This window comes from Syngnathus scovelli, chromosome 6 (assembly GCF_024217435.2).
Source record: "Syngnathus scovelli strain Florida chromosome 6, RoL_Ssco_1.2, whole genome shotgun sequence".
Classification (NCBI taxonomy): domain Eukaryota; kingdom Metazoa; phylum Chordata; class Actinopteri; order Syngnathiformes; family Syngnathidae; genus Syngnathus; species Syngnathus scovelli.
In genome coordinates, this window is record NC_090852.1 from 18,364,567 (window position 1) to 18,388,495 (window position 23,929).

Sequence of the window (23,929 nt, forward strand, 5' to 3'; positions counted from 1 at the left end):
CAAAAGTCAGTGTGTGGGGATGGAAAGGCGGGCAGAGAAAAAGTGGAACTGGAGCAGAAGCATCTCGGGAACCATGAGCTCCTTTTTTTTAGGCTAACATGTTAGCAAAGGTGCTAAATGCAAACAGGTGGATTGCAAGGAATCCGTTCATTGACGATTCTGCCAGTTGTCTGGGATTGATTGACCGTTACTCACAAAGCAGGGGTTGAGAACTAACCAAACAAAAGGCACAAGGGGACTTGGGTTAAAAAAAAATCTTTCAAAGAGAACTTGATCCATTTTAGTTACAGTGTCGTTGATGTGGGCATAAACGAGAAAGCAACTGATTGTGACTCACGGGGATATCGTATTACGACTCTTACATCAACTGCAGACATTTGGACAATACCTGAGACTCACATGGGCAATCTTTAGTTAAATTATTATTATTATCATTATTAAAACAATTCTATTTTTGGACAAATTCTATAAATTCTATACAATTTAAAATGACAATTTTCTTTTCTTTTTTTTTTTAAATAAACCTGACACCATCATGGCCCGTTTTTATACTGTATTTTTAAAATGAAAATTTTCTTTTGAAATATATTTACATTTAAGTTGAAATTACTAATATATATTAATATACGGTAAATATTTTGACAATACCTGATACCACCATGGGTGTTTTTTTTTTGTCTTTAAATTTCATAAAATTTAGTTAGCATGTTACATGTTTAATTTGTCTCAGTTCTAGTTTAAATTTGGCTTGTACTGTAAATTTTTTGTTCAAATTTCAAATTTACTTTAATTCATTTTCCGAATCGCGGTCATGGGGTCAAATTTACTTGTAATCAGTATTTTATCAGATGCTTTGTGTTAGTGTTTTTCTTAATCTTTTTTTTTTCTTTAACTTATAAGTGACATTTTTTGGTGAAATTTATAATTTCATCATGTTCCATTAATTACGCTTTGGAGCCAATAATTGTTAGCATAAACACGTGTGAATGTAGCATCTGTGAAGCATGCAATCCTGATGACTCATGCTTGTAGATTTATAGTTAGCTTTACAATGGAAGAAAATGTACGGCTGGATGAAGACGTCTGCTGTTTGTTAGCCGCAAAACAGCCTCCCAGGTTGACCCTTTCATATGGTTAGCCTCCACTGGCGCTACGCTAATTGACGTAGCTTTTTGTCTTTGACGTGAATCAGATTTGATCTGAGACAGTAAGGCAAAATGGAAACCAGGCATGTCAATCGACTAGGCTAAAGACGCTAATGAGCATTTATGCCTCATTTCTTTGCATTCTTTTGTCATTTTTCTTAGTTAGCATAGAAGCTAGCAGGTGTTTGTATACAGTAGAAACTCCAAAGCCGAGACCTCGGGGCCAAAAATTTGTTTACAGAAGATTGCGTAGCAGCCATTCTCACGCCGCAGCTGGCTACTGAAGTTTTTTTTTTTTTAAATTGTTGCACCTCATGTTGGTTTTACAGTGGTTAGTTTCTTTTAACACTTATATGTAAATTAACATATTGCCTGTATGAGTAAAGCTTTTACAGTGGCCACAGTATGAGCCTGGAACCAAAAATGTAATTGTTTTACAACAATATACTATTATTATAATAATTATTGTTACACCTGTATAGCAGTTACTATTGTTGGAGTGGAAAAAATAAGAATATTTGCAGTTTTTCATACGGAGGATAATAAAAAAAAAATGGTTAATGAGTTGTACAACAGTTCAAATTGTTTTTAAAAAGTACTTTTTAGCGCGTGCTCATTTGCACTATTTCCTTCAAATGTATTTTGGAAGGATCCACTGTATTTGTCATCTTTTCCCACCCTGTGCCTTCAGCCAGCAGTCCCGCTACCTACTCGGGGGTCAGGGGTGAAACGCAAAGGTGCTTCTGCGAAGGGCAATAAATAAATAGAGCGTACAAGCCCCACGGGGAGACTCAAACGACGATCTTGTAGAATGTGGACGAAGTGTGCGGAATATCCAGTGAGTGGAGGTGGAGGGGGAAAAAAAAAAAATCTGGTCACAGTCTGGCATTCTCTTCTTGCTTAAAGTTTGTGAGGATGCCATCAAATCCGGGAGAAGAAATACTGGGGAAGGAGCTTCTTTTAAAGGAACGTCAGTCTTTTTTTCTTTCTTGTTGTTTTTCTTACTCCTCAATGAACGAAGCCAGTCTTAAAGCAAAATGGAAAAGCGTATCCATACAGTAGAAGGGTCAACGGTGGTTGATGACAGCTGACAAAATGGTGGTTGCTGGTGGCGGTGGCAGCAGAGAGAGGAAGCAGTTGTCTTTTTTTTTTTTATTTCTTTCTTTGCTTGTTTCTTGGAATCCCCATTGTGGTTACTCACTCTATGGAATGATACTTTCATCACCTGGAGAGTCACACACATACAAAAAAAGAAAAAATTAGAGTGATTGCTCCAAACTACACTTTTTTTACCTTTTTTTTTAGGGCCACAAATAGATGATCAAATTTACTGTAACTATTCCCATCGTCACTCATTTTTATAGAATTGCAAGTAAATGGACAAAGAGCAAAAAGTTGATCAGCAACAGCAACAAAAATATTTTCAAGAATCAGTTAGATGAAAAATGTAGTTACCAGCTGAAGCAGTTCTTTTACACAGTTTCAATCATGTTCAACTTGTTTCTGAAACACGGGAAGAAGAAAACAACGGTGTCAGATGAGCCAGGAAAACGAGTCGGGGTCCGTTTTGTCTTGATAAACGAGACGTACTTTTCTGTAATTCGGGAATCTAGCGGGGGTGCGCTCCTTTCTGTACTTGTGAAGTGAACGTCTTCTCCGGGAATCTGCGGAAGATCTCGGCTGTTCCGTCGCGATCTGAGCTGCTCGGGGGAGGGCGGGAAATCATTTTTAATATTTCTACGACAGCTTTGACATAACTCCAGCGGCTTGAAAGGCCGCCGGCTGCTGCAGTAAATTCCAGGCAAAGATGAAAGCGCCGTAGATGGCTCATAAAAAAAAAAAAAAAAAAAAGTGACGAGCATGACTCACCTTCCATACGAGCAGCAGGATGAGTGCCAGGAACGGGATAAAGAGTAAAGATAGAAGACTTCGCTCCACAACCTCCGGAAGCAGACGCGCTTCTTGGTCTGCATGTCAACAACGTCAAAAATATCAATCGTGCCGACAAAATCGGCAACAAAAACCGCATTGACAACGTCTTTCACATCATTGAAAACCCGAAGCGAAATCGGTATTCAAAGCAAACACGCTGAGTCAGCATTTCACCGTTCTGCTGCACGTAAATGGAAGAGAAGTGAAGTCAGCCCTGAGTGTAAATGCTTTTAAATCCAGATTAAAAACTTTGCACCCCCCCACCTCAGTGCCGAAAGTCTTTAAAAACATTTGTAAAAATTTTTTTTTTCCTAAATCTTGCTCCTTTTCATTAAGAAAATGAGTAAACTCTTTTAGATTTATTTTACTTTCCTTTTAAAAATCTTTTGTGAGCGCTTCTCTACCTGTACATTATTTTTAACGACTCAAAGCACATTGCGTCATCTTGTGTATAAAATGCCTGGCCTTTTAAAAGTGCTCACTAAACCTTTTTAAGTTCTGCCATTAGTTTGCCAATAATATTTATGGGTTGAGGAAATTAACCGCCAACCTCAATTATTTGTTTTTCCTTTTGCTTAAAAATGACTTAAAACAATATTCTGTGTTTACACTCACAAGTCAAACAGGATCATCGGAATAGTTTGCATGTGAAATATTTCGCTAAGCCTTCCCCTGAGGTTTGCAACAGTTCTTGTGAAGTTTTTAGAAGGGACGGGGGGGGGGGTTGTTGTGTTTTTACATAAGTATGGTTGATTCTATCTCAAGTCACATGAAAAGTTCCAAGATGTGAAAAGCAGGAGCAGGGTTCAGCAATAGAAGTCCGTCTCGGAGGAGGAAGAATTTCAAAGCAACCAAATGTTCCCTCAAAATCTGTCACACACACACACACACCAGCTGGACTGGTTTCACAGCGATGCGCTAACAAGACACACACATACACACACACTTCAAACACTCAAACATGCTGGCATAACGTGGGAAGAAGAAGAAGACAAGGCAATAAGAAAACGTACGTGTTTGGCAGTCTGTGGATGTGTCACACTCTGAGCTTTTACTGCTGGACGACGGCAATTCTAAAACAAGCACAAACATTTATCAATGTATATTTCATATTTATAGATGCATGCAAAATCTGTTTTAAGACACTTGGAAATACGTATTTGCTAGCATTGTAGGCTAAATGCTAAAAACAACTCCTTTGCTATATGCACGTGCAAGAAAAAAAATTCTTTAACATGTGACCCACAAAAAAAAAAGCTATTTCCTTTAGCATTTGAGCCACATTATACTGTTCAAAAGTTAAATAAGCATTGCTTATAATTTTTTTCCCATGATGCAACTGGGGTATTAGCATGCGCTAGTTTTCAGGAGGGTGGACTCGTATTTTAGTTCATTTCAATTGGATAAGATGATTTGAAGCACAAATAAATCGAGGTTCAACTTTTTGCTACTCTTAAGTTGTCGGCAGTCAGTAAAACTTTGTACGCAAACAAATATTTGTGTTTGCACATTTGAGTGACACATTTGTAGCGTTCGTCCTCGACACTGTGCGGTCCGGCGAAACATCAACATTTGATTTGGCTGAGACAAAAGTTCCAGTTCCTAAAATAACTTTCCCACATAGCCATGAAGAAGTTGTTTATAGTTCAACACAAATCATTTGGACGCCTCAAAAAGGCAAATCAAGGGGATGATGATGATGCTCAGTGAGTCCATTAGCTCGTCTCGTCGAGACTTAGCCAAGCGCCCACCTTTTAAATATTGTTCTGTTTGTGTTTGGGGTGTGGTGGGGCAGGGAGGAGGCTCGCAGTCGTCCGAGTCGGCTCTGTGCTGCGCGCTGACCAGGAAGTCGGACACAAACGCAAAGTATTGCTCCGTGGGCCACCGCTCCTCACGGTAGTGGCATTCAAAGTCGTACATGATCGCTTCCTGCAAACAACAAGCCCCAAAAAAATCAATACCTTTGACGTAAACACGACAGATATTTAGTGTTCATACTGATAAAAAAAAAAAAATCACAGATGCTAGCTTTATGCTAATATCAGTCGAGAGAGGTCCAGAGGAAACATCGTTCATAATTTCCGCAAACAATTTTCCGACGTACTTTTCCGGCCAGAGATATCTATCTATGGCTTTGGTTTTACATGGCCCAGATGTAACGACGGATATTTTGAACACAAGATGTTTGTCGGAAGTAGTCCTGAGCCCGCACAAAGAATCCGGTGTTGATGCAGTGCAGCCCGAGGACTCGAATGTCACGGGAAATCACTGATGGTTCCGGTTTCTTTCCGCTTACGTGCAGAGATTGCTCCAGATTCGCGGAATCATTCGGTGCTAGTATGTACCGTCAATTATGAAATCCCCAAATTCTTTGAAATCTGATGTTGAGAAATGTTGTCCTGTGTGTGGTGCACTATTGGATCTGGCAGCACCTCGCCCTGTCCTTGTTCAACTCACCTGTTTGCAGTTAACCTGTTCACCTGTGGAATGTTCCCAACAGGTGTTTGTTTGCTTTAGAGCGCTCTTCAATTTTTGTTTTGCCCATCGCAGCATTCTTGTCATGCTAAGCTCGTAAATGGCTTTGATCAGTTTGAACAAACGTGTTGCCTTTGTCGTGAATAAGATTTGCAAACGTAATTGTTTGTTTTTTTAAGCGACATCCCAATTTCAATGTGATTGAATCCAAAAAAAATAATCAACAGAATGAATCTATTGAAATGAATTCTTACCACGGAGCCCATATTGAGTCGTAGCTCTTGGAGCATTTGTATAAATATGCTAATGTCTTTTCTGTTGGACGAAATGTTGCCAAACTTGTGCGCTAAGTCTTGTAAACTCTCCTCCAGGTAGAAGACGTTGAGCTTTACCCAGCACATCCCACCCTGCAAATATTAAAAAACAAAAAAATCAATACAAGGAGAAACATTTGTAGCTTTTGAATGTAATGTTAAAACTGTTTGTGGAGCACAATAACAGTTTGGTATTATTCTGTAGCTTTTATAATTTTTGGGGAATATTTTTTTCATACTATGACTTCAGTCTCATATGGATACAACTTTTTAACATATTACAACTTTGTTTTTTTTCATCATACCTATTTTTGTGGACTTATTCTGGTAGGAATCAAACTTTTTTTTGGTGGTATCCTTCAGATATAATGTTTTTCATGCTTTTCTTTTTGATGTATTCGGTACTACGTTTGCATCACACACGTGCGACTTTTAACACGAAGCTGCTCGCAAACGTTCCAAAAGTCACCAAACGGTTTCAGTAAAGGGAGGGTCTTACCTCTTCTCTCGGAATGTAATGTACAGGAATTTTGTAGTCTTTGGGAATATTATGTTTCTGTGGAAGGACAAGAAGAAGACACAAGCAATGAAGCGAAATTACAAGGTGGTCCAGTGGGTTGCATTGATCCAACAATTGTCAAGGCCTTTTTGCATCCATTTATTGTATTAATTATGTTGAGGCTTGGCAACTTTCAAATGAACAGCTCACAAACACATCCAGATGTTCTTTGTCAGCCAAATTGAGATTCTCTTCTCACTGGCTCATTGACAGCACTTGGGAAGGACAAGGTTGAAGCATGATGAAAATCATTTACAGAGAATAATAGCGCTATTTCTTACTGTAATTGTTTGTGTGCAGAACGTATTGGAAGTAGGCCACCGTTGTTATTGCTTGGGATGAAAGCAGCATTTGTTCTTACCAAAATCGAGAGTCTTGACACGTCATCTGTCACTGGGTTGACGTCAAATTTACTTGAATGCACCCCGAGCGTGATCAGCAGCAGTAAATGGACACAGACGCCTATCCGAATCTAACGAAAAACACAAGCAGACATACAATATATCAATAAAATCAATAAATCACATTAACTGTGAGAATGTTTCCAATGATCTGACGAGACTGCTGCAAAAGTCTTAAGAAACAATCGAGAAAAATAAGCCGTGGGATTCACTGAGATTGTTAACAACAAAAATATTGTCATTTATGACTCAAGTTGTGAGAATCTGAAAAAGATGTACTGCCACAACAATAACTTTTCATAATTATGAAAAACATCTTGCCTGCTTAAATCTTGGTTCAATGACACCAAGTCAAAGTTCTTGAAATTGTTTTTATTCCTCTCAAGTGGCGGCCATTTTGCCACTTGTTGCCAGGTCACAACCAATCACAACTCAGCTTCAGAAAATTGGTGTGCCGTGATTGGTTGTGATTGACAGCAAAGAGGCAAAATGGCCGCCCCCTCAGAGGGTGGAAAAATGGAAGAAATACGCTCCTTAAATCATATTCCACAAACGCAATATTAATCAGAATGCCTGTAACTATACATTTGCTTTCCAAGCGAGCGAGCAGGAGGAGCGAGACTTGGACGTTAATCTCAATATCTCCAGGATTGTGAAATTCCCCATCATACAAGCATTGTCTTGCCTCTGGAAATTGTCCCGGTTGGCTTTCTTCCCCCAATTCAGTCTTATCGAAGCCATCAAAGATCTGGCATGTGCACTGAAACACCCAAGTCGAACTCAAGCACCTACCTCTGGATCAATCTCAATCCAGAGAAGTACTGGCGTCTGTTAAATTAATTCCCTGAGAACCGCAACATTGATAGTATGTATTCCGATTTTCCTCATTTGAATCAAGTGTGACTGAAAAATCCAAAACATAGAAGCCCTCGAGAACCGGATTTGGACACCCCTGGTCTAGCGTTTAACAACCCATCCCCATTCTGTTTTACTTATTTCCAATCACACAGCTCACTTCTTTTACTACCTTTAAAGAGGAGGAAAGACTCATTCCACGTTGGTACGTTTCATGCAGAACAGCCAGATGGAACATAAAGTTGGGGGGAAAAGTCGACCTGGTCAGGGAGTGTGAAAGAGGCCCACTGAGAAATGTGTGTTTAGCAATTCACACAATTAGAGTCTAAGCCTCTGATACTACTGTATGGTAGAAGCCAAGAAATTTGTGGGCTGCTGCCGTCCGCTCGGAACAGCAACGTGGGGATCTCCATTTTGTTTCTACGAGAAGTGCCAGCACCTCTGGTACCATCTTTGAAAGCAGAAACTTTTAGAGGTCAACTGTCGGCTTCGATAGGAAGGTGCGAAAGGAGATTTTCTTTTTCATGATAGCGATAATCGGGCCAAGTTTGAGCCTTTTCCCCTTCAGTGCCATCAAAGTCAGCCAAGGCTTGATTGTTGCGCTAAGGCATTTTTCCACTCGGATCTCCTGGGAGCACAAATTTGTCTTAGGTGGACCTACAATCAGTATTTATTTTTTTTTTGATGACTTCACACTTATTTTCTCCATTTCCAAATGGGTATTTGTACTTGTCAAAATAAACATGATCCTTAACTTCTTTCACCCTGGATATGAACTAGCGAGTGCTGAGTTAGCAAATTCTTTTTCTAATCTGAACAACATGTCCAAGCAGTGTGTGTGTGTGTGCGTGCGTGTGTGTTTTCCAGCTTTTATCATTACCTAATTTCAAATAATCATCAAATCATCATCATTGTTAGTAACGTCACATCGTTAGGAAAGTTATGAGAATTTTCTTTTGTTTTCCCTTAGGAGCAATGTGCAAGTGAATCGATCAAATCAATCAATCCTTTATTTGTGTAGCACTTTGATACAATTGCTTCACTTTGCCTCGACTCTTGTCGCGGCGTCGGCACGCCTGTTTCGGGAAGGCGGAAATATTTCAGGCAAGGTGCGTTACAATAGACTTGTAAAGTTGTACTACTTGAAACGATTAAGGAAGGTAATTATTAGAACACAAAGAGCATGGCGTTATTGTTTTGTGTGATTAGCCACTATACATCACAACAGAGTCTTTAAAATGAAAAAATTTTTAGGCTTCCACCCAACTGTAGCTGTTAAACATGTTTTTGTTAATTAAATTGAATTTACTTTGTGACGGCAGATTTTGCATACACTGCAGCTACAAACTAATTTTCAGATTTGTTATAAACGGACTAAAATAACACGACATTTCACACAGCTTGTGAATTTCATTCACAATTGATTCGTTCTGTACATCTCCTGCAAGGAGGCTAAGCCCCCTCAACTCATAAAAGCTAGCGACGGCCCTGGTACGCAAATCCATTTTCTTTTTACTCCTACTAAAATGAGTGAACCTTGACACAAGTTCCAATTTTCCAACCTCCGAACAGGTGCTAAGCTACTGCCTTAGCATTAATTCCTACATTTGGAATAAATTAGCAAGAATAGTTACAACTTGCATTCAAGCAGCAAGCCGCCTCGACCTCACCCACTCAGCAGGCTTCTTGCACATCAATCCAAGTTGACACTAAAAAGCTAGCGGCTATTTGGTCTACTTCCATTTGGAAAGTATTTCCTGACCACCGGCGGCAAGGCTCCCCGAGGCCTCTTAACATCCACTCAGTTGCGACATGAAGCGAAAGCTATCGGATGAAAGCCAGCAACCACAGACATGACCTTCCCCTCAGCAAATACTGCTCAGTCACAGCAGAAATCGGGGTTTCGCCCAATGGACGACACAGCATGCCTTCCCAAAACGTGGTCTTCAAACAATTTATCGCCTTATGAAACACATGAGTGCACTTTGTTGTATCTACAAACAGCGAACACGCTTTTGTCTTGGTTCAGTGTTGACACTGAACACTAAACTGTCGTTTTGTGTTTATAAAAGACACAGGGACCTTTATTTGTAGTGCCAAAGGTCGTGTAAAGTAGATGTCGTCAATGTTTTATCAATAAATATGACGGCGAATTCCATTGATTAGCACATCGTTGTTATTATCGTCTGTTTTTACAATTGCCCCACTGGTTGCTGGGGGGAATTGACGATAAAACGTACTTAAGATTCTTTAAATTCCTATTTGGATTCCGGCAAATTTGGTTTCCTCTACCGCCGTGTCATGGAATGCATCGAGAGTGAGAGGAACCGCTTTGATTGACAAGTCCATGGTCTTCACGCCCACAGCGGTGCAAAGCACTTGTTTTAATTGGCGCCATTCGTCTGTGAAAATACTCAAACTCAGTCCAGCCCACCCCTGCGGAGATTTAGCTCCAAACTCATGCTGGATTTACGCCGGGCATGGAAATCGAGCCTTAGGTTGCGGTCAGTTGAGTTGACTAAAAAGTCATTGGGTGAAGAAAACATATTTGGTTAATTGAAGACCAAACTGTCTGCAATGTTTACAAAAACATGCATGTAAGATTGATTAAAGCCAAAAATGTTCAACAACAACAAAACTTATGAATTAGATTTGATTCATTCGACTCCATAAACACTTACAGTAAAGTAGATTAAAGGCTACATTGTTGCCGACGTGAACAAAAACACGTTAGCTTAGATGTTGTAGGGCCGTAGCCAACTTTTCAGACGGGGACATTTCTCAGAAATGTTTAGAAAGAACTAATTGTCTTTTCGTATTTTTGACGGTTCATCTGCGTAATGGCCCCCAAAAAACTAAACAACCAATTGGCCAACTCTGCTTGCGATGACAGTAAAGCAGAAGTAGCCAGAAAATAATTCCCATTGGCTACAGTAAAGTCAACAAAATCTTTCAAATGTCATTCGTCTCAAAATATAAATGCTTTGTGATTTCTTTAACGAAAGCAAACCAATTATCAACGTCCGTGCAAGAAGAAACTCATGGACGTCAGCTGACTTAGGAAAATAGATTTTGCACGTTTTCTGACATTACCAAACCTTCAATCGTTTTTATAACCAGCTTCAATATGCAAATTCACAAATTCCGAGTCGCACCTGTCATTCCTCGTATTACAATAACGAGCAGGCAAGCCAGCGTCAAGGCCGCCGTTCAGATGTTTTCCCACGAGAGAAAAAAAGCGAAAGACAGCTTACGGATTTGACTGCGTGACGCGTAGCGTATCAGAATCCTCGGAACTTTTGATCTGGAAGCGCTGATTCGTATCATTAGGATCACATGTGAGACACTATGTCAACTAAGTTAGATTGTGTTTATCTAAGGCGCTACCTGAACCCTAACTGAATCATAATAATAATAACAACAAGGAAAAAACTCCAATTTTCTAAATGGATGTGGACAAGTTGAGCCCTGTCGAGCATGTTCTTTTTTGGATTGCGACACTGCTTCTCGCAGCAACTTGTTTCAATTTGCGCGAAAAGCGCTTAGGTCCGCATTTTGCGTCGCTCACAACAGGAAGAACAGCGAGCGGCGGCAGGAAGGACGCAAATAAAGCCGTAAAAAAACAAAAACAAAGAACAGGCGGGATGTTATTCCATTTCTAATTGTCATACCCAGCGTTGTTTTAGGGATGCCTTGAAAGGGGGAAATCCACGGGTAACGGCTAAAACCCCAAGGTAAATACGCTTGCTTCAATATTTGGAAAGCAGCCAAAACACACGGATACTTTTGAACAAAGCTTATTATTCTTTAAAGACGCACTTGGAGTCATCTCCACCGGGGCCAACAAGAAAGTTAATCGACTCCAACGTATAATCCACATAAGCACCTTTCATATACGCTGTCAAAACTGGTACGGATAATTTTCACGAGGGCTGTGAGCTCATAGCGACCAAAAAAAAAAAAAACACTTGGTTTTATAATGTTGGCTTACAAAAGTTTAAAAAGTATGAACGGGTTAGGGTTAGGGTTAAATTTTTTCACACAAGTGCCGTAATGATAATACCAGGAACATTCACACCTAAAAGTGTGCAGATTGTTTTTATTAGTGGTACCTAAAGCACAGCAGCTGTCTTCCATTTGTTATGCCTGTGATACAATCACTGATGCCAGGAATTTTTGAAAATTACATGAGGGCAGCTTGCTTTCAGCAAAGGTGCGCTGGGTGTTAAATTCCCGTCCTGGTTTTGCATCGTTGCCTTTCAGACAGACGGCATCCTGCCTCCGTCTGGCGTGACGTTCAGTCCCGAGTAGTTGTTGTTGGACACCTGCTTTCACGTGTGTGTGTGTTAAAAGGAAAGTCAACACCATTTTGTTTGTCTTGACACCATGTCATATGTGCCTCAACTAGTGATTGTGAATTATGAGATAAGCCGTTTTTCTCCATCACAGTGGGCGGCCATTTTGCCACTTGACTGAAAATGACATCAATATTTCGAGGTGGCAGGTCACAACCCATCACGACTTGGCTTGTGGCCTGAGGAGACCTGGCAACTGTGTTAGCAAGTGGCAAACAAAATGGCCGCCCCCATTAGATACATTAGATTGTGACCTCAGATCCAAATTTGATGTTGGTACCTTTCACACAGAGCTTTGACCAGAAAAAAACTGCTGACAGCAAACTGATTTTTGCTGGGTGATTTGATTCCTTCTGGTCACACCAGAAGCTGAGAAACTGACACGTAGACAAGTCGTGTGGAAAACATTTCGCATTTTCGCACAGCAGATATCATTGCAAAGAACCCGTGGACCAACGTTTGTGACGATGATACGATTCTACTTATTTGTTATTCATTAAAAAATGATGCATCTTTGTTCATTTCACTATGCCAGGGGCGTGCAGAGAGGGTGGCGCCAACAGGGCTGTGCCCCCCCCCAGGGACAGCCATCTAAGAGAGCGCATTGCACAATCTGTGAATTATGAAAATAATTATTTGTGACAGCCTTAGCTAGATAAAAGGTTGAGAAACTCTGCCTTAAACATAAGGACTTGAACCATAGGGCCCCCCTCTCTCTCTGCCAGAACCCCCTTTCAACTTAATAAAACATCTAAGCTAAACTCGATCACATGCCCCTGATGTTTGTAACGATATCAAAGCCGCTTGGATATTTTCCAGCCCTGCATATGGAATCAGGCTTGTCACGCTTATATGAGCAGCTTCCATGTGTTGCCTTTTCAGTGACTAAATTTTTCCACCGGTCGAAGGTGCAGTAGCACAATGCTTTTCTACGTATTCTGCAATGATTTATTTGGTATCAATAAAAAAAATCAACCAGTCAAACAAACAAACCAATTACTCATGCTTGCGTTTTCAGGTCAATAAAAGCCGCTGATACGATTTTAACATATCACATCAATTTGACCGATAATAGGGTATAAGAGGAATTGGGTTTTGGGGTAAAATGTCAGTACTATAAATATGAATAATAATATTTATATAATAATATAAAACATAATATTTATATAATATAAAACATTCAGATATAAATAAATAAATGAATAAATAAATGCACACTTGCACTGGGCATGAAAATAGGATCCAAAGTCTTTAATAAGTCCTTAAAACCTTTTCAATTGATTTTTTTTTTTTTAAGTAGAAGAAAACTATAAATTAGTTTTTACAAGACCTTTTTGGGCCTCAAGCTGTTGTCTATCTTTACCTGAGCTGACACTATGAGGATTCAAATAAGCTGTTCACTGAGCTGACAGTGTCATCAGCAGGCTGACCGAGAAACTGGCACAAAAAAAGGATACAAGTGAATATCTATTATTCAAATTTATTTCATTACATTCGAGGAATACTGTATTTTGGAAAAAAATGAAGTTATCCAAGAAGCACAAAAACAAAGGGTGCTTTCAAAGGGTCAAATGAAGACAATCAAATGAAGTTGATCTGAAAACACTTCTCCACTCTACCCGGATTTCAAAACAGACAAAATAATGCTCTTCAGTAGTTCAGTGTGACTTACAAAGCACTTCCCGTCAAAGCTGCTTTTTTCCCACGTTGCTGTTTTGTGTAAAACGTAAGGACACGTGACACCATAATTGGTCATAATTAAATTATTATTATACTGACTATAAAAGTGAGCGGCGTAGTCATTTAAATTAAGAATACATGCATTACATTTTACTACAAATATTTTTTTTAATGGTTTCAATCTGGCAACATGATGAGTCATCAGGTAAAATGATGACTCAGCACATACAATTCCGTACTGCTTTGTCAAACATTTCCCGGAGCACAAAGTAAGGCGTGATCAAACAACTTTTTGGCTTGCAGGCAACCAGACAATTAATTTGGCACACATTAACGCAAGTTATGATACATTTGTTAAAATTATTGACCTGTTTTTTTTCCTCTCCCATTTGTATTGATTAATTTCATTAAATTATTTATTTATTGTAAATAACATGAACATCGGTAATAAAATAAATGAGTCATGATTGGAATAAACTGCCATTTAATACTATATATTTTGCAAATATTTACACATTTATTTTGATATTTACAATAATTTGCATTTCTGTATATCAATGGAACATTGTTTTACTGTGGAAATTAATTAATTACAAATTTGTGACTTTTCAGGAATTCACAGTCAGGTCTTTTTTCCCCGCTGCAATAGAACAATTCAAAAGGTCAAAATATCCCTGAAGTACATTTTTTTTTAACCATGTAACTATCACGCTGGTATGCAGGATTGCGTGCAAAACCTCTTTCAACTAGATTAATTTCCCGGAAGACACCTAATTGGAAAACATGATACGGGCCAAGTTGATAGATGTACTGACCTTTAATTAGCCGGCGAGTCACAAGTTCAAGCTGTTCAAAGAGGATTGAGCCATGTGAATTTATTTGTTTGATTTGATTTGTATTGAAATGCAAGTCTGACGCTGAGAAATCAACTATGAGCGTCAATGTGAACCTCACAGGATTTCCATTATCCCTCTTAAAATTCTTGATACCTGATAAATAATGTCAAACAAGCAGCACACATCTGGAGGTTATGTACAAACTGCTGCACAAGATTAAGATTCTTATCTACAGGGCAAGCAACCAGAAAAAGCATTACATCTCTGCCAAATGTTTTTCACACTCTTGACATTTATAGAAAAAAAATAAAAGTCACTTAAGTTCAATTGGACTGTTTTGGTTACCTTCTGACCTGATACATGCACGCTATTCTTTATTGCCGTGTTGCTAAATTCATGAGCCAAGAGGATTGAAGTTAAGGTTAGGACGCAATATCTATATATTTATAATATGCTGAGGAAACATTTTTTTCGGTGTAATTTCAGATGTTGAACATCACTTTTTTAAGATTTGAAGTTTATTGTCACTGTTAGCATTTAGCGGAAAGTGTTAGCATTGAGCAATAAATCTGAATAGTAAAGAAAACATTTGTTTCAGCGCAATAGCAAACAAAAGATGAAAGAAAAAGATGAGGACAACAAACAAAAAGACGAAAATATCGGAAGCGTTTGTTATTTACGAAAGACAAACAGCAACGACACGAAAAATCATTCAGGTATCCTCATTATCATCAACACGTAACTAAGGAAAAAAAAATGCATATTATGTTGGAGCTGGAAAAAATAGCTTCAAAATAAAATCTGATTTTTTATTTTTTTCTTAGATGAATTTGAAAAAATGCTCCTTTCAAAACATCACACAATCTTTGGTTACATTTTGAAATGAACCATCAAACTGCATGGTTGCCTTCTCAAGTCAAATTGTACAGGTTGCGCAATACGGGTGCAACAAAATACTTGTGGCATGGGAGCAAATATGTCCGGCAACAAAAATGTTTGCCGTGGTTAAATCACTTTTTTGGCAACGTACAAATGGACACTGTGTCTTTGGCAATGTTCAGCGTAACTAATTCTAAAATTGACTTCTTGTGGGCTCCTTTCTATTTTTACACAAAACAATATGTTAAAACCATCGTGCTCATGTTGTCTTGTTTCTCAGCTGGAACTTAAGTCACTAATTGCTTTTTTTGAAAAATGTTAGATCAGAAAAGTCGGATTGATAACATGTGCATGCCAGCCAATTTTCTTTTTATCACTGAGATGAGTCAGAGTTCGGCCTAAATGATTCCTCTCATTACAAGTAAAAGCCTGCGTGACTGATTTGAGGACGACGGCCACGTCGACCCCCCCACCCCCCCGTCCCCGCTGAGATGCATCATTAGCTAGATGTAATCCTATAAAACGAAACATGCAGGACCTAGCATGACACGGGTTCCGTGATTTCACACTAATCTCTGGCTCTCAGTCATTGTTTTGCGATATCTTTCATGGTCGGGATTACCAACGCAGATGATTGAGGCCGTCCAGATGTTGATCTCAAATGATTGTTTTTTTATTCAGGGACGTTTTCTTTGTAGGTCCAGCATTGGCTGGAGTTAAAACATCCTTGATTTGGCTTAGCGACATGAAATTTGGTTGGCAGGTTTATCATGTTTAGACCTACAAAATAGTCTAAAGAAGTCTCCCATGTTGGACTTTTTTTTTGGGGCTGTTTTCAGGGGTCATTTAAGTACAAACTTGTCCAGGTACTTTTAAATTTGAAGCAGGTAAACGAGATGAGGCAGTGTTAAATTATTCCTGACTTTGTCTTAGCGTGCGGGCAAAAGCATGGCGGCAAAGTTCAGATGTTTTGGAAAATTCAGCAGCTGAAGATAGTTTCAACATGAAATTTGAACATCATGAGTAGTCGCAAGAAGACAAAGAAAACTCTCGGATAACAGCCAATCGTAGAAAAAGGTTTCAAAGCCATGCCCAGAAAAGATACAAGAAGTTTTTAGTGGTTAGGCTTATTTTGGCAGACGAGAACTGATCCATAATATTTCATTGGTACCAAAAATCAACAACCGGTTCGAGTTTTGCAAAATGAAGCCCTGAAGATCATTGAACATCAGTTTTGGTAGTAGGTAGCACAAGAACATCTTGACATAAATTCCACCTGTTTATCGTTAGTAAAACCATAAAGCAGATGATGCCACGCTCCGATAGACACAGGAAGCCTGCCATTTTGGATCGAACCCGCCATTTTAGTGTCATTTCCAGTGGTCCGTCGAAAGGAAGCGATAAAAACTAACCGCTAACATAAAAACTGCAAACATTTTGGGATTTAGGATTTGCCAGTGAGTAAGTAGCATGCCAGCAAAATTAGACAGCTCGCTTTGGACAAAACAATAACTCATCTCTGGCTACTCTGGTTTCCTTTAAACTCGGCATAATCGCATTGAGTCTTTCGTCCTGCTCACAGATGGCACTAAAATCATAAAGATAAGAGACTTCTGACCGCCTCTGAAGTCTTTGTATGGCCCGCGCATCATTATCACCAAACATACTAATAAAATTGGACAACTGAGCGATAGAATGAAAAGGCTAAATACCAAAGCAGGCAGAATAACAGGAAGTGTGCCGCATTTTTCCCGCCGATGGACTCTCGCTTTGCTCGTGTGCTAATCAATTTAGCCTTTGAGCTCTGCCTGTCTGCCGGGGCACACTTAAAGCGCTCGATCTAATACGGATGAAGAAGAGCGGACGCCAGACAGACAGACAGACAGGACACACCCGAGGCTCGAGAGAGTCTTTTTACTAATTCGACTCTTCTTTGTCGTTTGAGGCGTTTTTTGTTCTTCCATGTTTCCAGACATCACTTGTCTGATTTGATCTGTTTTACACACAGGCTAAGTTGAAATAAAATCCCAAAGCGAGCCTTTGAACCATTAGTTTGTAACCACAAACGTTTTGAAAGCCTTGATTGAAACCCTAACATGAAGCCCCAATACCAAATCCTGATGATTGTTTGAAAGACAAACTGATGCTTGAAATCCGAACTCAAGCTTTAGACAAACAAACTCTAACCATGGCTTGAAATCAATATTTGAAATTCTGACAAAATTCTATGGGCGCTGGAATGAAAAAGAAAAACTGGACTGGTCGTTCCAAACTTTACCCGTTCAGACTGACCATTTGGTGGAAATGGGCTACGCTAATGCTAGCTATGGGCTGTCAGTGCTCCCTGCAGTGTTTTTAAATTAAGGTGATAAACGCAAGATCATCCAAACTTACTACCAGTTGTTTGTTTTTCCTGGTGGGAAAAGGGAAGTGTCTATTTAAGACACGTGTAAGCCGATAACACACCCGGCGGGCTAATCAAGGACGCGGGATCAATTTGAGGGATGACCCTTTTTTGAGGTCACGTTAAGCTAACATAAACAACGTCGGCCTACAACATGACAATTCGACCGAGAGATCCCCGGCGATGTAGCTGCGATAATCACTTAAACATGAGCGTCACTTGATAATTTGAAAATTCTTTCACAAAATGTTTCGATTTTCAACACTATGAGCAATTTATTGATGGAAGAAATGGTGTCAAAATACGTTGGCCAATGTAATCTTTAAGACTGATAGCAATAATTTTAACATGTCAAACAGGAAACCAGATTGATACATTCTTGTACTGTTACATACACCCTCTTTCCCGTAACATTACAACCTTGAGTATCATAGATCATCAAATTGCAATCAGGGAATTGCATCAAAACATTAGCACACCCATTGCGTAAATAATCCAAATAAATATATTTGGGAGGGGGAAAAAAAAACATTTTTATTGCACCCATATTATCCCTGGCTTGTAATTTGAAAACGACTGACACAATACAGAACATTTAAAAAAAAGTTTTTGTAATGTTATAAGAATGAAGTTATTATGAACGTCGAGGTGTAAATAGTTGCTAACCAGGCAAATTGGTAAATTCAACTAGTAGACAACAAATGCACAACTCAACCCAAAGTTTCATCGTAAGAGCTTAATGCGGAAAAATAACTTTGCCTGATCTGCCAAAATTTTAACTCTTAGTACTCATTAAGAGCTTTTACATGTCAAAAACATTTAAATCGGTAAATAAGTCAAGTAAAAAAAACAAAAACAATAATGGGCTAACAAATATCACATCGAAAAAAGTTTCGACATATCCAACAGATTTGGAATTTTCATAACTTTCATTAGGTTAAGAACAATGATCTGTTCCTGATGTGTTGATTTGAACTGTATTTGTACAAAGTCACATAATCTCATCACGAATCCACTCGTAAATTACAAATGAGTGTAAATATTGATGTGAAAAATACCATCGTTAAACAAGGTGTGTGTGAGACAGAGATGATTCATAGATTGATCGATAATTCACTGACAGATTGATCGATTTGAATACTTTATGCATCCCGTGAGGCAAACGAAGTGTTATCATTATTCAAAATGCGGACGTGATGGTGTGCAAAATACTTTTGGAACATTTTAACGGTGAGACACAAGTGGAGCAACTCAATTTCATTTATTGAGAGCTTTACAAATAATCACAGCTGCTCACAAAGTGCTGCCAATGGGACGAATTAATCAATCAATGACATAAAAGTAGAAAATACAATAAAACACTGAAACAATTGGTACGTTTCATGCTGAATACAAAGCCAAGGAATAAAAATCTGTGTTTTTCGCATGAGGGACAGAGAGGAGGCTTGGCTAACATTTAACGGAAGGTCATTCCAAAAGGAGGGGCTCCATCCTCTCTGAGCTTGCTACCTCAGGCACCGGGAACATACGTAGAGGGAGGGGCGGGGGCACAGAGCGGTAAGGGAATAATATCATAAATGCTGACTTCCAATGAACACCAGCTCCAAAAAGTTTTCCTTAGTGGCGAGAGTAGCAAGCTGTGCGGTTTGCGGAGAACAAATCCCGCTTGGAGGAACCCTGCCATGAATTGCATAAATCTTGTCAAATGTTGGAGCGATGCGTTATCAATCATTTTAAACTGACACTGAAGTGCAGTTGGAGATAAAAAAAAAAAAAAAAATTCTTGCCTGGTGAAAATTGCTGCTTCGGAGCCAGGTGCGAGGGAATGAAATACTCACAAGCGTAACATCTGCTCCAATGATGGAGAAAACGATCCAAAACAGTAAATCTGGCATCGCCTTTTGTTCAGCGCTCACAAATGCGGAATCCCTTCAATTGGCGCTATCGTTAATGGCTTCGCCTTGAGGCCCATTTTTTATGGAAAAACCAACGTGTTTTTTACAAGCGTGCTCACAAAGGACACCGATTGCCCAAGGGGAAGCATGTGTCAATCACCTTTCCATCATCTCGACATGAACAACCAAGGAGCTCTGTGAGGTCCAAACCCGGCTTGCCTTGTGGGGCTGATGAAGATCTATAATGACTTTCACTAACTGAACTCAACGGCCTTGAACTTCACACGGAGGCGGGATAGTGGGCGGGGCAAATCATTTCATGCATATCTTCGAGCGAAGCAAACATCAGCACCGCATTTTTCCCTCCATGACTTCAAGTGAGTCGTTTGAGGATCGCGAGGAAGACGAGGTGCAACCCAGTTTGTCGTCGCTGTTGTTTTGGACACACCGAAAATACCAATTACGATTGAGCTTAACAGACCATAATAGTCAAACATAAGAAAAAAAAATCCATGGTGGTTACAGGTGGTGGACATGAGCTGAGATTCAAACCAGGAACTTTCCAACTATAGGGCAGCACCACCGCTAATCCACCGTGCTGGTCCACAAATGTCAAAGTTGAAATGGGGAGGGGGGGGGGGGGGGTGCAATCTCACACACATTTTCACAAGAGGCTCTGAGCCCAAAGAACAAAGCCAAGAACTAAAAAAAAAAAAAAAATTCTCAACTGTGAGGCAGACATGCAAACAACTCGCTCACTATGCTGCCACACATGGATGCAATATTTGAAATCAGGGAAAACCACACACACACACACAGACACACACACACACACACACACACACACAGATAAAAAAACTGTCTGTTTCTTGAGGCAACACAATACTTTTCAAAGAATTAAGCAATGATTATCCTGCCAATTTGCTTCATGCTTAGAGGAAGTGTTGTGACTAAATAAAACATTTTTTTTAAGAATCAGGAGGGGGGGGGATCTACGTGGAAGGGAGCAGGGGGAAGGGCGTGTGTGCATATTTGGTAGTAAAGGGGGGGTGGGTGGGCAAGTCAAAGGTTAAAAGGTTGTATATTTGGGAGCAAGGGTGCGTTTGCGGAGCTGAGTTAAATCAAAGGTTGACCAGTTTGAACCTGAAGCTGTGCCGCTACGTTCATCGAAGAAAGGAAATCGATTATAGGCTCAGTTGGAAATTGTTCACCAAAGCATGAACGAAACTCTTAATAAGAAAGCAGTAGTGCATTCAAGAATCTTTTCACAAAATTATCATTCATGGAGTTGAAGACAGCACAATTTTGACAAAAATAATAATTATAGGCTAAGCACCTTCCAATAGAGTCAGAGATGAAAGGGTATTCAATGATCGGATCCTATCACAGAACTCTCCCACAGAAGGTTCACTCAACAGTAACTTGTCAATTAAAAAACATTTCAACTATGTTCTGTAATAACACAAGTTCCTTTCAAAGACATCGCACCGAATCAACAATCAGGTTCATCAACTTCAAGTTATCAGTACAAAGTTTGAACGCTATGTTCGTATGAGTGATCCGAAGGCATTCAAGCACTACATAATAAAAAATAAAAATCATCAAGAGGTTAATTGACAAGTGTAAATTGTAAATAAATAAAAATTTATTTTTCATTTATTCATCATCCGAACTGCTTATCCTCACGAGCGTCGTGGGCGTGCCGGATCCCATGTTCATACAAATACATGATTCTTGTTTGGAGCAGTGGTGCATTCACTGACCACCTGACCTTACAGAAATCACATTTATTAACTACTAATACTAATCATTAGAATAATATTAATAATGATAATTATTATAATAACAATAATGATCAAGTCAAATATGATTACACCTTTCAAGGAACCCGCTTCGGTTCTGGGTCGTGACCCAGCCAACCAAAGTGCCCCCTGAAAAAGCGCAATCAGAATATAAAAACCAGTGCTCAAGTCAAATGTGCGCCGTCGTGTGCGCACATGTCGATCCTCGCGCAGCGCCATTAACAATCAGCTTTTTACAAAAGTGTCACGCGCAACAAAGAAAAAGCTGCAACAATGCATGCATGCAAAAAAAAAAAAAAGATAATTTAAAAAAGCCACACTTACTTTTGGCTTCTTCATATGGAACGACAGGGGACGAGCTCGAGTGCGCGAAAGCCTATTTTATTTTACTTCTACGGGCAGGAAAGGGGTTGTCATCATCTTGTGTGCACATATCCAACGCGTCAAAATTAGTATCCCAGAAGAGGAGGCCAAAAAAAAAATAGTTTAAAAAAATTGAAGTTGCTGCTCGTGGTGGTGGAGATGTTTGGTCGACTCAAGTCAATGAGTGAGTGAGTGCGTGAGTGCGTTGTGCAGGCGGCGTGCAAAAAGCGTCGGAGCGGCACACGTACATCCAGAAGGCTTCCGCGCAGGGAGGGCGAAAAGCTTTATAATATGGATGCAAACTACAGCGAGAGAGCGACACAGAGAGAGAGCAAGAGCGAAGAGAGAGAGAGAGGGAGGGAGGGGAGAGAGAGAGAGAAAGAGAGAGAGGCGGCCTCTTCTTCCGCCGCCCGGTGAGGAGAATATAGGTGGCCGCTTCCACATTCACTTTTTACTGCAGAGCACGCTCGTTAACACCCTTTTTGGTCATCCAACTACCTATTTAACGTGATATAATAATATACAGCTGAACTGTTCGATGTTTTGCATCTTTGATTGAACCGATGCACGCTTATGACATTAGAAGAATCTCACGGGACACCATCATCTCAATTAACGATGGGATTAAGTGAGTGACAGATGATCAGTACAGCGTGTTCGCCCACGGGCCACATGTCACAGTCAGCAGTTTCCCATCTCTTGCCTTGTGGCCTGGGCCACCCCCCACCCACGGACGTATAATAGGATGGATTCAACATTTCCTGTCCTGTTTTTTCTGAGGACGCGCATTTTTGTATTCATGTATAACTTCATAAAGTAGGCTGGTGTTCTTTCTTTTCTCGCAGGGATCATGATGATCTTTGCACGTGTTTAACAAGCTGAAAAAAAATGGGCACTGAAAAGAATATTTTGTGTGGTCTTATATGAACAGTTATATATGTTTATTTTGTTTTTATGCAATCAGGATGGTTTTTTTGGGGAGGGGGTTTCAAACAAGACTGATATTTCCCTAATATTAGTTCATAAAATGTTTTAATTAAAATAATAATTAAAATGTTTCCATGAAACTATCAATTTTGTTTACATATTTAGTTCAACTTCAGAGGTCGGGTTGTCCAATCAAGTCAGGTCATTCTCTGTGCGTTGTTTGAAGCCTTCTCATTGGTCAGTTTGGGATGATGGCGTCACAATTTCCGCCTTCACGGCAGTTCAAGGCGCCAGCGAAATGTGGCTAGCTGTCTCAAGTCAACGCTCCCTGAATTAATTGGTATGTTTATTCTAAGCATGTTATATCTTAAGACATATATCTTAAAACAGTCCATAAACTGTCATTTATACGTTCACTTCGTTTAATCATTCATAGAGTAATAAGACCGTAACAGTTAGCATCATTTAGACATGCTAGCTAGCGCTAATTGCGTGTTCAATATTTAGGACTGTCCAGCAGACCAATGGACGATAAATTGGTTAGTTAAGATATCATTCAGTGTGCCTGGTAGTACAAACCGCACAAATAAATGCCAATACTAATATTGCAGTTACACTGATGTTTTAATTGTACTCATTCTCCTCACAGCGTGATGAAAAGTATCTGTTTGGACAACAGGCCAAGGTAGGCTGTGACTTCCTTTAAATTATTGAATTTGTTGAAAATCAATATTTCCTGTTCAAATACATGCGGGATTGGAAAGTGCAGCTACCGGCAGGAAGCCTTCCCAAAACGTCTTGTGCAGTCATTAATTAGAAGCTGAATTACAGTAGCTTAGTACAACACCACCTTCTATTGGTAAAATGACTGTACTGCAATAGAATATTGGCAAGTGTCTGGTTTTTGTCTTTTTGTGTGCTTAAAACCAGCCATAAAAATTTGAAGGACAGCCTGACAGAATTCTGCCTCCATACTACGGTAAGCAGCCTCCTTTTAATGTGGTTGTGGCAGCCACACCAAAGGAGGCGTATGAGAGCACAAAGTCTCACGTTGCTATTATGTCTGACTAATGGATGAATATAATGCTTCCGGGGAGATTTCAATCT

At 39.6% G+C, this 23,929-nt stretch overlaps 2 protein-coding genes across 2 annotated transcripts in view; one reads left to right on the plus strand and one right to left on the minus strand.

The window, feature by feature from the left end:
• Nucleotides 1-23,929, plus strand: part of tmtc3 (transmembrane O-mannosyltransferase targeting cadherins 3) — a 93,049-nt gene that overhangs the window by 22,552 nt on the left and 46,568 nt on the right. The gene's annotated exons all lie outside the window — the stretch shown is intronic.
• On the minus strand, nucleotides 1,403-22,240 carry kitlga (kit ligand a). Its single transcript, XM_049722735.1, has 10 exons — nucleotides 21,857-22,240; nucleotides 6,787-6,897; nucleotides 6,366-6,422; nucleotides 5,807-5,959; nucleotides 4,829-5,006; nucleotides 4,091-4,150; nucleotides 3,015-3,112; nucleotides 2,736-2,845; nucleotides 2,601-2,648; nucleotides 1,403-2,370 (listed from the first exon to the last, which is right to left on the minus strand). The coding sequence occupies exons 1-9, from the start codon at nucleotides 21,869-21,871 to the stop codon at nucleotides 2,618-2,620; spliced, it is 813 nt and encodes a 270-aa protein (XP_049578692.1). The 5' UTR covers nucleotides 21,872-22,240; the 3' UTR covers nucleotides 1,403-2,370; nucleotides 2,601-2,617.

What these genes read in the sequence shown, in the direction of transcription:
- kitlga (XM_049722735.1), bottom strand. An exon ending in GACTCAATATGGGCTCCGTG is followed by an intron (nt 5,007 to 5,806) that starts GTAAGAATTCAT and finishes TGTTGTTTGCAG; the next exon opens with GAAGCGATCATGTACGACTT. An exon ending in TCCTGCTGCTCGTATGGAAG is followed by an intron (nt 2,846 to 3,014) that starts GTGAGTCATGCT and finishes TCCCCCGAGCAG; the next exon opens with CTCAGATCGCGACGGAACAG.